The 15,597-nt window shown below is 42.7% G+C and overlaps 1 protein-coding gene and 1 long non-coding RNA gene across 2 annotated transcripts in view; one reads left to right on the top strand and one right to left on the bottom strand.

Moving 5' to 3' along the window:
• The window catches only part of PREP (prolyl endopeptidase), a 120,022-nt gene extending 105,433 nt beyond the window's left edge, over positions 1 to 14,589 (top strand). Inside the window, exons 11-15 of the mRNA XM_025925407.2 lie at positions 1,060 to 1,196; positions 3,926 to 4,020; positions 6,820 to 6,951; positions 10,644 to 10,800; positions 13,845 to 14,589. Coding sequence (XP_025781192.1) covers positions 1,060 to 1,196; positions 3,926 to 4,020; positions 6,820 to 6,951; positions 10,644 to 10,800; positions 13,845 to 14,139 — 816 coding nt within the window. The 3' untranslated portion in view covers positions 14,140 to 14,589. The remainder of the gene's footprint in view (positions 1 to 1,059; positions 1,197 to 3,925; positions 4,021 to 6,819; positions 6,952 to 10,643; positions 10,801 to 13,844) is intronic.
• The window catches only part of LOC147581121 (uncharacterized), a 154,212-nt gene that overhangs the window by 32,508 nt on the left and 106,107 nt on the right, over positions 1 to 15,597 (bottom strand). The window contains exon 3 of the long non-coding RNA XR_015251440.1: positions 13,206 to 13,356. This is a non-coding gene — a long non-coding RNA (uncharacterized LOC147581121). The remainder of the gene's footprint in view (positions 1 to 13,205; positions 13,357 to 15,597) is intronic.

Below are 15,597 nucleotides of genomic sequence, written 5' to 3'. Positions count from 1 at the left end.
CTTTTCTCTAAATCTGCACCCCTACCTCCCAACCCCTGGTTGATTTCCAAGGACTTTGTGGCAACTTCCTACAATAGAACTACCTTAAAAAGCTTTGGATAAAATATGGCTCCAAGCCACAGAGCGCAAAGGCTTATGTCCTTGAGTGTCCCATGGAAGGTCAGCAAGACGTTTCTGAACTGGAACACTTTCCAGGTGTCATTTGGGGTAAACACACCATGTTTGCCCAAACAGAAAGCTGTTTACAGGTTTTCTGTCTGGAAGAAGCCATTATCAGCTTTTGGTGGCTTATCAGTTATTCTATGGCTTATCACTTGACTAGCAGTCAATGTTCTCTTCCTTATGCTTTTTCTCTTACTCCTTTTATCCAAGAAGTAATGAATATAGAAATGTTGACTGAAATTGCCCAAGGTTGCCCAGACTCTGGCAAGTTTGATGAGCCTTAATTAAGAATGCTGGAGAAAATGTCTTTAACCAGGAATAATAGGATTTCTTTATCGTTGTTGTTCTACACTGTAACCTAATATATGCTTTGTAGTTGCTAACAGTTACTTAATATCTTAACACAGAAGAAATGAAGAGTTGTCTTAACATCTAGAGAGGAAGTTGAATATGAAATTTGTTTCCTAGAAAAGTTTCCCCAAATTGAATCGTTTGGTAGGATGGCCAGATCTGACTTTTCCGGTGCTGGGAGGGTGACAAGGAGTAGAGAACTGAATGCCTGTTCTCTTCCGTGGACCATGCAGTAGGCACAGTGGCCCCATCAGGGGCTGAAGAGCTGAGGCCAGGGGATAATAAATGGCTCACCCAAGGTCACCTGATTAGATAGTTGTGGAATAAGAATTCAAGTTCAGGTGTCCCTACTTTCAGACACTTGACTCCACACTATCTCCATAAAAACTGAAAGATGCTTCACCACTAAATAGCCAGTGAATGGTACTGGATATCCATTGTGCTCCTCTCTATCTTCAAGAGAGAATTCACGTTTTTCCATTTAAAAGCATGCAAGTGTTTGTTGACTAACTTCTACTAAATCTACTCTACTTTCTTTTGTTCTAGATTTTCTACCCCAGTAAGGATGGTACAAAGATTCCAATGTTCATTGTACATAAAAAGGGCATAAAATTGGATGGCTCTCATCCTGCTTTCTTATATGGCTACGGCGGCTTCAACATATCTATCACACCCAACTACAGGTAAGCAGAGGATACTCTTGGAACTTCAGCGTATATTTAATCCTCACCATAGAGTGGGAAGAGACCAGAGACTAGACTATTAACTCATTTTTAAAGTATATTTAACTGTATATTTCTTGCTTGTTTTTGTGGAGGAGCAGGGTTGTGTGTTAAGTATGTATACTTTGGGTCAGGAATTTCAGGATCGTTTACAAGCTAATTTTATGTCTTCAGTGAACGGGTTGTTTGAGAACTAGATGCTGAGGCTATATATAGCTGCCAGGCTACAGAAGGTTAGCATCAACTGAGGTCTTACAGAAAGGAAGCTTGTACCTTCAGTGTTTATCATTTGCTGTCACGCCACTGTCCTCAGTATTCTTTTCAGAGGGAATGTTTTTTCAGCTAATGATTATATTTTTCAGCAGCACAGAGTCTTAAAATAGACCATCTTAACATTCTACCACAGTATATTTTCTGTATATTCTGTTACTTCATTTTAAACTGTTCGGTTTATGTGATGATTTACCAACAAGTATTGTTCAAGGGGGGAAAATCTGCATTGGTACATTTGCTATTATTTAAACATCTTCTGTCAGTTATTTGCAAACTTGATTTCAGTATCCGATTCACAGTATAAAACGGAGTTTGTGGTGAACATTTTTGGTAAAAACGAGGAGTCTCCTACCAGCAAGACCAGCTTTAAGCCAACTTCTAAATAGAGCCTCATAGGAAATCTGGTCATATTCAGGAAGAAATGTATGGACAGGTGACTACCAGGACATAAATTCAGAGTAGATTCAAATAGCTGCCCAAAATTTGAAGACAAGGAAACTGTTACTTTGTTTTGAACCTTTGACAGCTAAGTACTTAGGACTTGATCAAGTATGAAACACGGTCCCTGCCCTGAAATACTTGATATTATGAACTGCCTTGGATATCTGCTTAAAGAGTTTGATTTTATCCTTTTGTTAGTGACAAGCTAATGAAGTTGTAAAATCATCATGTAGACCAATATTTTCAGAGGATTTGTGAGGCATCATTACGTGAATAAAATGAAGGGAAGCCAGTCAGATGAGTGGAGTAATGGTTGCTCTTCATTCACTGTCCAGCGACAGTGCTATTTCTACGTCCTGCAAGCCGCCTCCGCACCAACCATTGTTCTAGGCAGGGCCTGAGCTACAGGTGGGCTGCCATGTCATTGTGTGCCCCTCTTTATCACTCAAAGTGATGAAATCCAAGCTTCAGTGAACAAGTCAGAGACTTGCACCCTGAGCCTCGCTTCCCTTAGTCGCTACAGTGGGACTTAGAGACAACATGGATTTCTCCGCTGATCTGTTGTAGCTAAAACTGCTTATCTTCGTTCATTTGTACAAATAGCTATTAATCCTGCTCTTTGGGGATTTGAGAGATGACTAAGGGAGGGTCCCTGTACCATTTTTATCCCAGGACCCAGCAGATAGGCTGGGAGCTTCCGTAGAGACCATCAAGGGTACATGAAAAATTCTGATGAGAAGACCAAATGATTGGAAATCCATTTGGCCAATCCAGTCGTGTGGTATGACCGCCTCCCCAGACTCCCTTTCTCTGCATCCTCAAGACTCGGGAAATTACCACTCAGGCCATCTAGAGTCCCAGGTTACAGAGACCTGCATTTCCCCAGTTACTAAAAGGGGAGAACGATAAAATTTTCATGAACATTTCTCAAAACACAATTTTAGCTAACAGAAAATAGATGTCATTCAGCACTGTGAGGGTCAGACTGGAAAGAGGAAGAGAAAACAAAATCCAAATTTCCCAAAGGACTTACTTAACTCTTTCTCCTAGCAACTTTATGCTATAGTGTCTTATTTAGTGCTTGTTTATAGTGCTTATTTAGTGCTTATTTCCAGAAAACCTTCTCCAGCCCTGAGACCTCCATGCTTGCTTTCTGGCCTGTGTCCTTGGTCTCCTCTACCTCTCTCACACCTTGTGTTACCTAATTTAGCATCTTAATGTCTGTAAAACTGGAAACACTCTTTAAAACCCATATTTTAAAGAGGTTTCTTTCTTCCAACTTGCATAGTTAGGAGAAAGATACCAGAAACAGTGGAGCAGGGACCACCACTAGGGATTCCTGCCAGCCCAGAGCTATTCACACCAGGGCTGTGTCATGTGGCTGGTGATACTCAGTTTGCCGATACAGTTGTTTAAAAGATGGACTCAGTATGAAATGAGGGCTTCTGGTTCTTTCTCTGTTTGCATTGTGAATCATGTATTACCAGGGTGCCTGGGTGTCTCAGTCGGTTGAGCGTCCAACTCTTGATTTTGGCTCTGGTCATGATCCCAGGGTTGCAGGATCAGGTCCCACATGGGGCTTCATGCTGACTGTGGAGCCTATTTAAGATTCTCTCCCTCTCTCTTTCTCCCTCTTCCTTTGCCCCTCTGCCCCACTTGCACACACACACTCTCTCTCTAAAAATAAAGTTTAAAAAATGAATTATGTATTCCCACTTCGTATAGTAAAATATTTACCAGTATGGAAAAATGAGATAAACCGAATGTTCATGAAAATGTATGAACTTTGCAGTTAAACATTAATCAGAACTTTTATATTTTTCACTTTAATCAAATAATACAAAAATATGAATCTCCTATTTCAGTATTTTACATGTGGAATGTCTTCAGGGATATATTTTCTTTTTGATGGAGGGAGACAACATGGTCCTTACCAGGCAGTTAACAGAAGGTTAACTATTTGTTCTGTTTCTCAGTGTGTCCAGGCTCATCTTTGTGAGGCACATGGGTGGTGTCCTTGCAGTGGCCAACATCAGAGGAGGCGGCGAATACGGAGAGACGTGGCATAAAGGTGAAGTATTTTCTCTACAGAAACACAGACATGGCATAGCAAAAGCTACATCTGAATGAGCTGACGGGGTCAGGAGCAGAAAAGTGTTTGGCTAGACAAGTGAAAAATAAGGTATTTTCAAACATGTTGCAGGCACCACTGCCCCTCTAAAAACAAGTCCGTGTTTTCACATTTTGTTTCCCTTTGTAATCTGTTTATTTTAATTTAATAAAGTGTGTATTTTTCCAAAACATACCTTTTAGACCATAATCAGAATTGGTGGGTTTTTTTTTTGTTTTGTTTTCATTTTTGTTTTGTTTTTTAGCAATGCACTAGGTACATTTTTATCTATCACTGTCAAAAGTGAATCTGCAGGGCACTTTTTGGTATTTATTCTGTCTCTTCTTAGTAAATACCAGGTTGGTTGTGTGGCATTATTTGGCTCTCTCAAATAGGTCATTTTCTCTTAAAAGAAAAAGAGCAATCTAAAATAGAGCTTCCTGGGCATTTCTTTCCTTGTTTTCTCTGATTTTCCCATGATTGCTGAGAAGTAGCATCCTCCTGGCCTTGCTGCTGTGACTCCATGATGGGCAGGTTTTAGACCCAGGAGCTCCGTCCTTTGTCTTTTCTGGTTTTAATGATTTAGGCTCCGGTCTCTGGGCTCCTGAAACATGTATTCCAGTTGGCTGAGAGTACTGCTTCTATATGAAACTTCATTCTCCAAACTGTAATAATTTTTTAAAGCCCTAACTCTTCCTTTTCTTTATATATGGGGTACATCCTTTCTCCCAGCCTTTTGTGTATCTGGAATTCATAGACTAACCAATAGCTGGAGGAGGATGCAGGAACACACGTTCACCCTCACAGCCCCAGGTTTCTCCCCTCTCTTGACCCTTGACCATCATTTATGAGAAAGCCTGCTAGGACAAAGGTGGCCACCAGTGCTTGGTCAGCAGCCCCAGGTTAAAGGGGTCTTTTCCCACAGTAGGAACAGCAGATCTGTGTATATCTACTTGTTCCCAAATTTGAGGCCTTTTCTGCATCAAATCCAGTCCGCAATGATGAGGATAGATCTGTAAAGAGATTTTTCAGAAGTACCTGTTACATGTCAAGATGTAGGAAAGGCCAGGTCTGACTGAACATTCACCAAGCACCCCAAGGGCTGACATCAGATAAATTATTCGAGCATCTTAGCAAGAGTATTTCTCATTAACAAATGGGCTCCTGACCTGCCTGCCATCATTAGGTCAACTACTCCCATGTGTCATCCCCAAAGACTTTATCAATGGTCATTGTGTAATTTTGACCCTGACCTGATATTAAGAGTTTAATTACATTAAAATCATACTGTGATATTAAGAGATGATTGATCAAATAAAATCTCTACATACCATATATTTGACTCGTATCCCAAATCCGTATGCTAAGTCTGGATCACCTGAAACACCTGATTTACTAATGACAACGTTTGTTTTAACTCACATACACCCCTACGTGGACTCCTGGTCCTGTGGCCCTCTCCTGGAGAACCCAGATTCTTCCCCATAAAACCCCTCTGGTCGTCAGGTGTCTACCATGCTATGTATGATAGGCACAGTGCTCTTTCTCATCTCTGTATTAATTAGAACCAACTTATTGTCCAAAAGCCCTGGGTGGAGTTTGGAGCTTGAGGGAGGCTAAGAGTAGACGATCTGTGCCGTGTTTAAACTGATTCATAAACTTCTCCAGATTTAGGCATAGGACCAGAAATGTACTTTTCCAGTTAGACCCCAGTATACTGAACATTGATATATCTAAATTCCATTCTGTTTATGTATGGAGTTTAAAATTTAGTGCTCTTTAGAAAATATAGTCATATACCCAAAATGATATTATTTCTGGAAACTAAGTAATCCTAGCTGTTCTAATTCACTGATAATTTCTGATTAAAATTTTAATAACATTTGTTTTGATATGAAAAAATTTCTTCGTAGCACTGCTTCATCTTTAATTGAATTTCTGTAGAAGTGGTTAATCTCAGATATCTAATTAGAGCTATGCCTGCTTCTTGTTCATTTCATAGGCAGTTATTTCAGACATCTGTTCTTTTGAGGGTACATCTTTGACTTTTGGCCTTCACTTTTAGATATTCCAAGACCTTACAAATGTTCCTCTCTTTACATAATTTGCATGGTTGTATACATTGGATGACTTCTAGATGAGGAAATCCGGATTCTCTGGGGAGATGTCTGAGATCTTCATTCAAGAACTGAGGAACTGTAATAGGCTGCTCTCTGCAGCACTACCTTCCCACCTAATTCCTGCTTACATTCCTTAATTAAGAGCAAAACCGAAGAACTTCTTTCTCATCGTTAGGATTTCAGTCTCCTGCAAAGGGGAGAGGGCTGAGAAGCACACCTGTGCAGAGCACTGCCGTCGTCCCCGGGTGGGGGAGGCACACACAGCCCCATCATGTTCACTAGGTGGAGCTCAGAAAGGGTTGAGCACAGCTCGAGGTTAAGTTCAGCTTCTCCAAAACCTAGGTTCGTTCTGATTACATGCTTTCATACTTTGGTCCTCATGGTTCTCTGACATAACAGATCATCTCTTCTCTTTGGGGCACTGCCATTGTATTTAGAAAAATACAAATCCACCGTATGGCTTGGTGATTGTGGTATTGATGGATTTCCATGATGCATATTCTTAACGTGGTGTCAGCCCATTGTGTTTAAGTGATCAATAGTTGAAACTCTGCCCTATCATTTGAATTCCATTTAGGTTAAAATTGTCTTTTTTTAATGTTTTGTTTCTTAACCAGTCTTTCACTTTGGCACATTGCAGGTGGTATCTTGGCAAACAAACAGAACTGCTTTGATGACTTTCAGCATGCTGCAGAATATCTCATCAAGGAAGGTTACACATCTCCCAAGAGGCTGACTATTAATGGAGGTTCAAATGGAGGCCTCTTAGTGGGTGAGAACTGGATTTTATTGTACTTACTAGTTAACACTCTGGGGGTTTTCAGATACACTGTAGACAGCTCTTGATTTACTTGGCTCATGGATGGGAGCAGTGGTCCAAAGATAACAAAACCCATTTGTATTGGAGTAGGTACCTGATAAATGACACATAAAGACCCAGCTGAGGGGCACCTGGGTGGCTCTGTCGGTTAAGCGTTCGACTTCAGCTCAGGTCATGATCTCATAGTTCATGGGTTTGAGCCCCACATCAGGCTCTGCTGACAGCTCGGAGCCTGCTTCAGATTTTATGTGTGTCTCTCTCTCTGCCCCTCCCCAACTCACACTCTGTCTCTCTCCCTCTCTCTGAAACGTAAATAAACATTAAAAAAAAAGATACTGCTGAACCCATCTTACGTAGACTTGATTCATGATAGCCTGAAAAGCTGTCCCACCTGTCTGCCCTGAGCTCTTCTGAGCTGCACACTGGGTAGGACCCTGTCCCCACACGGATCCACAGGTTTAGAGAGTTCAGCCATCATGGGACTGAGCCTGATAACCCCTATGGTTGTGCTACTGAGAACTTGCATGATCATCATGAAACATTTGTTGAACACCTGTGCTGTGGGTGCAGCGAGAGGAGAGATGGAGAAAATGAGGTAGCATACAGATGGATGCACAGCGTAACAGTAATGAGCGAGTTCATACTGTTAGTTCTCACTTGCTGAGCACCTGTGCTGGGCCCAGGGCTGAGCTCTTCTCATGCATATTCTCATTTGACACTCACACAGCCCAAGAGACAGGAACTGACTGGGATTGGGTTATTCCCGTTTTCCTGATGACTCAGGAGCACTGAAGGTTGAGTAGCTTGTCTAGGGTCACACAGCTGGAAAGTGTGTGATGCTGGGGTTGCACCCCGACACTATGGTTTTAGAGTCTCCTTTCACCTGTAAGTGGCACTGCCTCAAAGTGGCTTGTCCTAATTTTCGGTAGTTAAATTTCACTTGGTAACGAACATTTATGGGCTTTGCTTGCTAGGGTCCTACACCCAACGTCATTAGGATATGACGGGCCGTTGTACAAATGTAGGCTGGACTTACAGGCACAAGTTAAAAACACATGTGAAAATCCACTGTTTTGGAAGAGGGTTCAGGGAGGACAGCACATTCACTTAGTTTCCTTATCCTTGAAATGTACTGAGTCATTGCAAAACCTGAATACCTACCTGTTTTTACTCTTTACCCCTCTTGTAAAGAGGGGTAGTCTTGTAAAAAATAGAATATAGTCTTGTGAAAAAATTTTCCCATGGAGGTAAAATACATACGTCCAAAATAATTTGTTCAAATTTAGACAGGGCATTGATACAGTTTCAAACAACACAGACACCACCTCTGACCCCACGGAGCTTTTGTTCTAGTGGAGGAGGCAGACAACACACCAAAGGCCCTGAGGCCAGCAAGAGCACAGAGCATTCTGGTGACAGTAAAGAGGCCCACGTCTGTTGCTGGGCATGGTGAGCGAGGGAGAGTGTCAGGAGAGAAGAGAGACGGCAGGAGGCGAAAGCAGGCAGGACCCCGTAGCCAGTGTAGAGGACCCAGTTTACTCTGTGAAATAAGAAGCCTTTGGGGGAGTGTCATAATTTGACTTATTTTGTGATGGGATCAATCAGGGCAGACGGAAGGGGAGGTGAGGGCAGAAAGGCAGGCGGCCAGGGAGGAGGCCTCCATCCCAGTGAGGCCCAGTGGTGGCGTGGCCCTGGAGTGTGGCGATGGAGGTAGCAAGAAGGGAGCAGATTCTGGGTGTGTCCTGAATTTGAGTGAACTGAATTTGCACGTGGATTGTATGTGAAGGTGTAAAAGAGAAGCATTAAGGGCAAATCTAAGATTTAATGAGAAGGGATATTGAAAATACCATCTGATTCTAATAGTGGGAGAATTGTTCTATAATTTACTCTTTCATCCAATAACTCCTTTATGTTTTCAGTTTGATATTCAGGAACTGGTTTATGTCTTTTGGCAAACCTGGTCCCATGAGGAACTTGCAGAATTGGATTTCCCTTTGTCAGTGTGTTGAATGCTTATTAAAAAGGGGCTTATGAAAAGCCCCTCTCACATCTGAGTGAGAGAATCAGGGTCCCCCAGGGTAGGACTCAGGATCTGGCATTATGAATGAGGACTGAAATCAGAATTAGGGTGCGAACTAGGTTTTTTGCCAGAGGCAGGAAAAGCCCAGATTTTCTTGACTAACTCTTCGTCATGCCAGCTTTGATGTGACTGCCCTGCAAAGCCTCCCTATCTGCCTTACACCGGGTTGGGTACCCCTACCCCCCACTTCCATAGCACCCAGACTTGCCCATACTGGAATTGCTTGTTCACTTATCTTTCCCACTAAAACATTTACTGGTATATCTCCAGTGCCGGCACACAGCAGGATGTTCAATAAACACTTGTTGAATTATCAAAACAAAGAAATACATTTATATAACTTAAGTATACAAAGAAGAATATTTTAAAACAGTACAAGAATGTGTACTGTTTAGTTGATTAATTAGAGCCCGTTCTGGGTTTCAGGCCCTGCCTTGGGCTGTATGAACAGTTTGTACTCACGACACTTCCCACACCACGTGTGTGGGGTTTTCCCCCAACATCAACCAATTCTCCAACTCTCCAGACACCCACTGGATGTCTTACAGCTCAGTTCGGTTCTGATACTGCCCACAGTCAGCACAGACTCCACAAGGCAAGAACTCCGACTCACAAAACTGCCCCCACTTCAGACACCCAAGTCCAAGCCTCTTGTATTTCTGACTGACTGGCTATCAGTTGGGGTTCCCATACCTGCCTCCTCAGGTTTGAGAATCTGCCAGAACAGTTCTTAGACCTGAGGAACAGTAAGATGGAAGACATGCATAGAGTAGGGGATGGGGTAGAGGGGTGCTCACAGAACTTCCATGCCCTCTCCGGGAATGCCACCCATCCAGTATTTCAGTGTGTTCGCCAACCTGGAAGCTCTTTGAACTCCACTGTTAAGGGGTTTTACGGAGGTTCTATTGTGCAGGCATGATAGACTAAATCATTAGCTGTTATTCAATTTTCAGCCCCTCCCTCCCCAGAGGTCAGGGGTGGGGATTAAAGATCCACCTCTCCAATCACATGCTTGGCTCTTCTGGCCACCAGTCCCCACCATGTAGCCATCTAGGGAACCACCAAGAGTCACCTCTTTAGCATAAACTCAGGTATGGTTGAAAGGGGCCAGTTATTTCTTACCCCTATCACTCAGGAAATCCCAAGAGTTTTAGGAGTTCTGTGCTAGGAACTGGGGACAGGGACTAAATATATATTTCTTATTATGTCATAGATCCTGAACAAGTTTTCTTCGTGGAAACAAAAAAAAAAAAAAAAAAAAGGAAAGGGAGCAGGAGACACAGATTTTCCAGGAAGTCCTTGAGTTTTTCCAAATAACACTCCCCTATTGAGATTCACTTTGGGGAATAAAGCTCTATTCCTGGTGAGAATACCCTACCCCTCAGATATAGTGAAAGGAGGGAGAAAAGCTTATGGCCATTAGGCAGGGGATTTATGATGGTTTCTTCCTGTGCTCTAGGAAAAAGGATAACCATGGTTCTGAAAATATTTAAAGTGTTATTTTGTTTTTGTTTATTTAGATGTTTAATGAGAGACTGCCTCCCTTTTCTATCTTGGTTTTCAGCTGCTTGTGCAAATCAGCGTCCTGACCTCTTCGGTTGTGTTATTGCCCAAGTTGGAGTAATGGACATGCTGAAGTTCCATAAATATACCATTGGTCATGCCTGGACCACCGATTATGGGTGCTCAGACAGCAAACAACACTTCGAATGGCTTATCAAGTAAGGTTTGAATTCATATTGATATATATACATATACGTATATATACAGATATACGTATACATATTATGTGTGTATATATGTGTGTGTGTGTGTTGCTAACCGTGTGATATTATACTACTGAACAGAGTCAAAAAGGTAAGTGTTTGACTCTTTGTTCTCTACAGTTTCTCATATTTGCATATAACTTACTGCAAAAGTAGGGAAAGTGATGGGAATACCTATGTGTCTTCCTTGTTTTGATCTTTAACAACAACAAACTACAAAGATGTGATAGGCAGACTTATAAGCCCCACCCCACCCCAGATTCCTGTCCCCTGGTTTCTTTCATCAGACACTAATCTGGGTGCTGCTGTGAAGGGACTTTGTAGATTAAATTAAGGTCACCAGTCAGCTCATCTTAAAATAAGGAGATAATCCTGGATTACTGAAGTGGGCCCAGTCTAGTGACTAACCCTTAAAGGCAGAGCACTTTCTCTGGCTGGAGTCAGGGAATGCAGCAGAAAGGGAGGTCAGATTGGAATCATGAGGGCTAGATCTGCCATTGCTGGCTTTGAAAATGGGGGAAGGGCCTGTGGGACCTGAGAACAGTCCCCAGCCATCATTCAGTCATCAAAGAAATGGAAACCTCAGTCCTGTAACCACATGGGAACTGAATGAGTCTGGAAATAGATTTACTTCCCAGAATTTCCTGATAAGAGCCCAGCCAGCCGACACCTGGATTTCAGCTGAGACCCAGAGCAGAGAAGCCAGTTGGGCCAGCCCAGACATCTGACCAAAAGAACTGTGAGAATCTATGTGGGGCACCTGGGTGGTTCAGTCAGTTGAGCATCCAGCTCAGGTCATAATCCCAAGGTCATGGGATCCAGCCCCATGAATCAGGCTCTGCACTGAGCAGGCTCCCTGCTCGGGATTCTTTCTCTTAAGGGAAAAAAAAAAAAAAAAAAAAGATATCTGTGTTGTTTTAAAAGCTGCCAAACTTATGGTAATTTGTTATCCTAGCAATCACAAAATAATAGAAAAAGGTGTCATCATACTTTACATCTATATATGGAATTTTTTAAGAAGGAAATAGAGATGTATGCAAGTACATTAAACTTATTTTGTTCTCTCAGTGTAACCATGTATATTTGAAACTACATCACATTATGAAAGTATTGCACAGCTTCATTCCTCGCCTTCAACCACTTTGGCAAGAACAGTGAGAAAATGGCAGGTGTTCAGACTCTTCGAGACTGCAAGCTACATTCTTTTCACTTCCCACATTTAGGGGTTTGGAGACCGTTATCAGCAGCAGTTAGGAATTGCCCTTAGGATGGTGGAAGAGCTCTGTGTCCCCTGTCCCAACCTTCTTAGTCAACTTTAAATTTCAGTACAATAATTTCTCCAAAAACTTTTTCTTTCAGTGTTTTTTGTGGCTAGCTCCTCACTTAGAGATTCAGCTAAAATGACTAAAGTTTTTTCGTTAAATACTTTTAAACACAGATAACCTCATTGGCAAATACCAGTAAAAGCTGAATATTTAAAGAGGCTCTAGTTCAAATTAAAGAAAATACACACGTAGGGAGAGAAGTCCCATCTAAACTCAGTTGAAAATACTGACTGAATTGTTTATCAAAGGCAACAAAATATTCAATGGAACTTAATACTTCTAAAATTAATTTGGGGGGAAAGAAGGTTCTAAGTATTTTTTTCTCTCAAGATGTCTGGGATATTCCTACTTTAGACTTTAATTTTCCAAACTGGTACTTGCAGGGCAGTAGTTTCCTCATACCTCCTGTTCCCAAATGAGCAGAGAGCTCAGCCCTACACCACAAGCTGAGCCAGAGGGGGCCTTACCGGGAGCTGCTCAAACCCTGCAGCGTGTCCCATGAAGCACCGTCCGGAGACTAAAGGGGGTCTCCCCAATGAAGGAGCTGAATTTCCAAGTTTGGGAATAGCTTCAATAAATTTTCTACAGAACTTCTCAGAATCTTTGATGTATAAGTGTGGCATGTGTGTGAATCTCACAGGTAGGGGTTGGTATTCTGAGTAGGCAGAGTTTTCCAAACCTTTTTCCCCGAGAACTAACCCTTATCTGGGGTTGATCCAAGAGCACTCTTAAATGAACCAGAAAACCGATCCATTGCCACCCCCCTCTTTTCTGTTGGGAGGCTTACCTCCAGAACTTCTCAGTCTTGATATGGTTAAGTGAGCAGAAATTTTACTGTTTTTGACTATTCACCCTCCAAATAAAACTCTACTAAAATAGTTGATGGTATTCATTAATACCGAACGCTCTGCAAGACATGATGTCCATATTGAGTCAGATGTGAAGAAAAAATAAGACATCTTGCTCACCTAACTACTATCAATTACTGTTTAATTTGGCTACACTTTTATTCTTAAAACCCTTTTGTTAGCTTACCTGGAAGGCTGTGCTTCAGAAGGCGCCTCCTCTCTGCTCCTCCGCTAACTCCATCAGCATCGGCCAAAGGCCGTTTCTTCCTGCTGGCCTGTGAGAGCCGGCAAGAGGCCCAGAGGGGACCCGTGTTCTTCCCAAGACTGCCAAGCTGAGCCTGGAATAAAAGTTTTATAGATATTAAAGGGGCAAAAAGCTGTAACTTGAAATTCAAAGTTTTCCAACAAAAGAAAGGCTTGCACCTATGACGTCCGCAATCAGTGGTTTAAAGTCAGTCCGCTTTGTAGTCGCGAAAAAGTAAGTCTAAAGAGTACGGGAATCATTCAAGACCGTAAGTGTACATATATAGTTACGGTCATTTCAACAGCCCCGTGAGTTTTTTGCTTTTTACAGTCTTCCAAAGCGCGAGCAAATACATGACACCGCTGCCCGGTTTCCAACAGCGCAGCCCGCTAGGGCCCAGCTGACGATGCAGGCAGGGTCTGTGGCGGTCCCCCGTGTGCCAGCTAGCTGCAGCCGTCGCTGGAGAAGTTAAGCTGCTACGCTGCCTCGCTCACTGGGCCCACCAGTCCTCCTTGATGAGCCTAGCGAACAAACAACTTTGCTTTAGATATCTGGCCCCACGAAACTGCCTTTGTCTTTCAGATATTCTCCGTTGCATAACGTGAAGTTACCGGAGGCAGACGACATCCAGTACCCGTCCATGCTTCTCCTCACCGCCGACCACGATGACCGCGTGGTCCCGCTCCACTCCCTGAAGTTCATTGCCACCCTTCAGTACATCGTGGGCCGTAGCCGGAAGCAGAGCAACCCCCTGCTTATCCACGTGGACACCAAGGCAGGCCACGGGGCTGGGAAGCCCACGGCCAAAGTGATAGAAGAAGTCTCGGATATGTTTGCATTCATAGCACGGTGCCTGAACATCGACTGGATTCAGTAAATGGAATTTCCCACTCCCTCCTGACAGCCGGGGAAAACCTCAAGGGCTTTCACACCGTTAACCCGGAGAAACCACTGGGCATCATGCTTCCCCACGTGGACACTATTCCCGCACTCACAGACTGCAGTTGAACAGAACTGCTGCGGGAATTTTATCTTTTTTAGGCTTCTCCTTTTTAGCAAGCCCTTGGCGTTTCTTTTTCCACCCTGTGCAGGCACATGTTTTAAAAAAAAAAAAAAAATTAAAAAGGCATGTTTGGATAAATAGCTAAATGGCAGCCAACACATCGTGAATAATCGCTGAATTCAGATCCGTAGTCGGGCACACTTCATATAGAGCACTCAGTGAAATGTGCTTCTGTAACCGTAACCAATATAGCTTTAAATGTGAGAGCTGTTCTCATGAAAAAGACTTCTTTACAACAATAATAAATGTTATTTAAGAATGGGAGGCTTGATTTCTGGTTCCTTTGTGTTGAGGGGCATTCTGGATCACATCACTTTTGTGTTGGAAAAGCAGTTCGCCTTTCCGTACAAGTTAGTTTCCAAACAAGGAAGTCCTAGAAGGCCAGCCCTGAGAAGAGGTTGAGTGCATCCATTCCAGCTCCCTGGTTTATTGTGATGCGGCCATTAGAGGCAGGCTCACTCTCCTCTGTATTAACCACTCAGCCGATCATCGGAGCCAGGGCTCTTTTGCTTTGGACACATCTTCTTAAAAAGCGGCAGACCAGAAGCTTCAGATTATTGACCTATCAGTTTGGTTACAAACTATCCTGGACATCAGAGTACCTAGCATATAAAACTAAGAGATCACACGAGTGAACTACCCAGATACATTTATCCAAACTTACCTTAAAATCAGAAATTTCAGCATTTCCCAAGCTGTTTCCCCCACGGACCACTTAGGAACAGACTTAAACAGTTTCGGTCCCTCACCCCTGCCACCCCACGTCTTTAGGAGGAGGATATACCATTCCTCAAAGTATAGTTCATAACATTTCAAGGCATTAACATCTCATGAAACACTGTTCCTTTGGGCATCAGTCTGGGAAATGCTGATCTAATTTATGAGAAGAAAACAGTTTCTTCTTTGTCTTGCTTCATCAGATGACTAAAATAAAACCACTACTTTGTAGGAAGTATCTTAACCTTAAAAAAGTTTAAAAGATCACCTCGTTATTCCATTAACTTGTACTTCCCCAGATAAGTCCGATTTTCCAGTCATACATATTTGTGCTTTTCTTTAGAGCCCTGCCTTTCACATTGAGGTCTGAAATTAGACACCGTTTTCTGTCAAGTATATATCACTACATAGCAAGCCTAGCTGAAAGGTGGCTACTTTCTCATCTAGAATCAGGTATTCTATCAGAGTTTCAATAAGAAATGTATACAGTGTGGCTGTCATCGAACATGTGATGCACTGTATCCCCCTCCCCCCGAGAAAAGTGTGCCGCCTGCT

This window comes from Puma concolor, chromosome B2 (genome assembly GCF_028749965.1).
Source record: "Puma concolor isolate L17-30 chromosome B2, mPumCon1.1.hap2, whole genome shotgun sequence".
Lineage (NCBI taxonomy): Eukaryota > Metazoa > Chordata > Mammalia > Carnivora > Felidae > Puma > Puma concolor.
The sequence above is the reverse complement of the archived record's forward strand: the minus strand, read 5'-3'. Positions and strand labels throughout refer to the sequence as shown.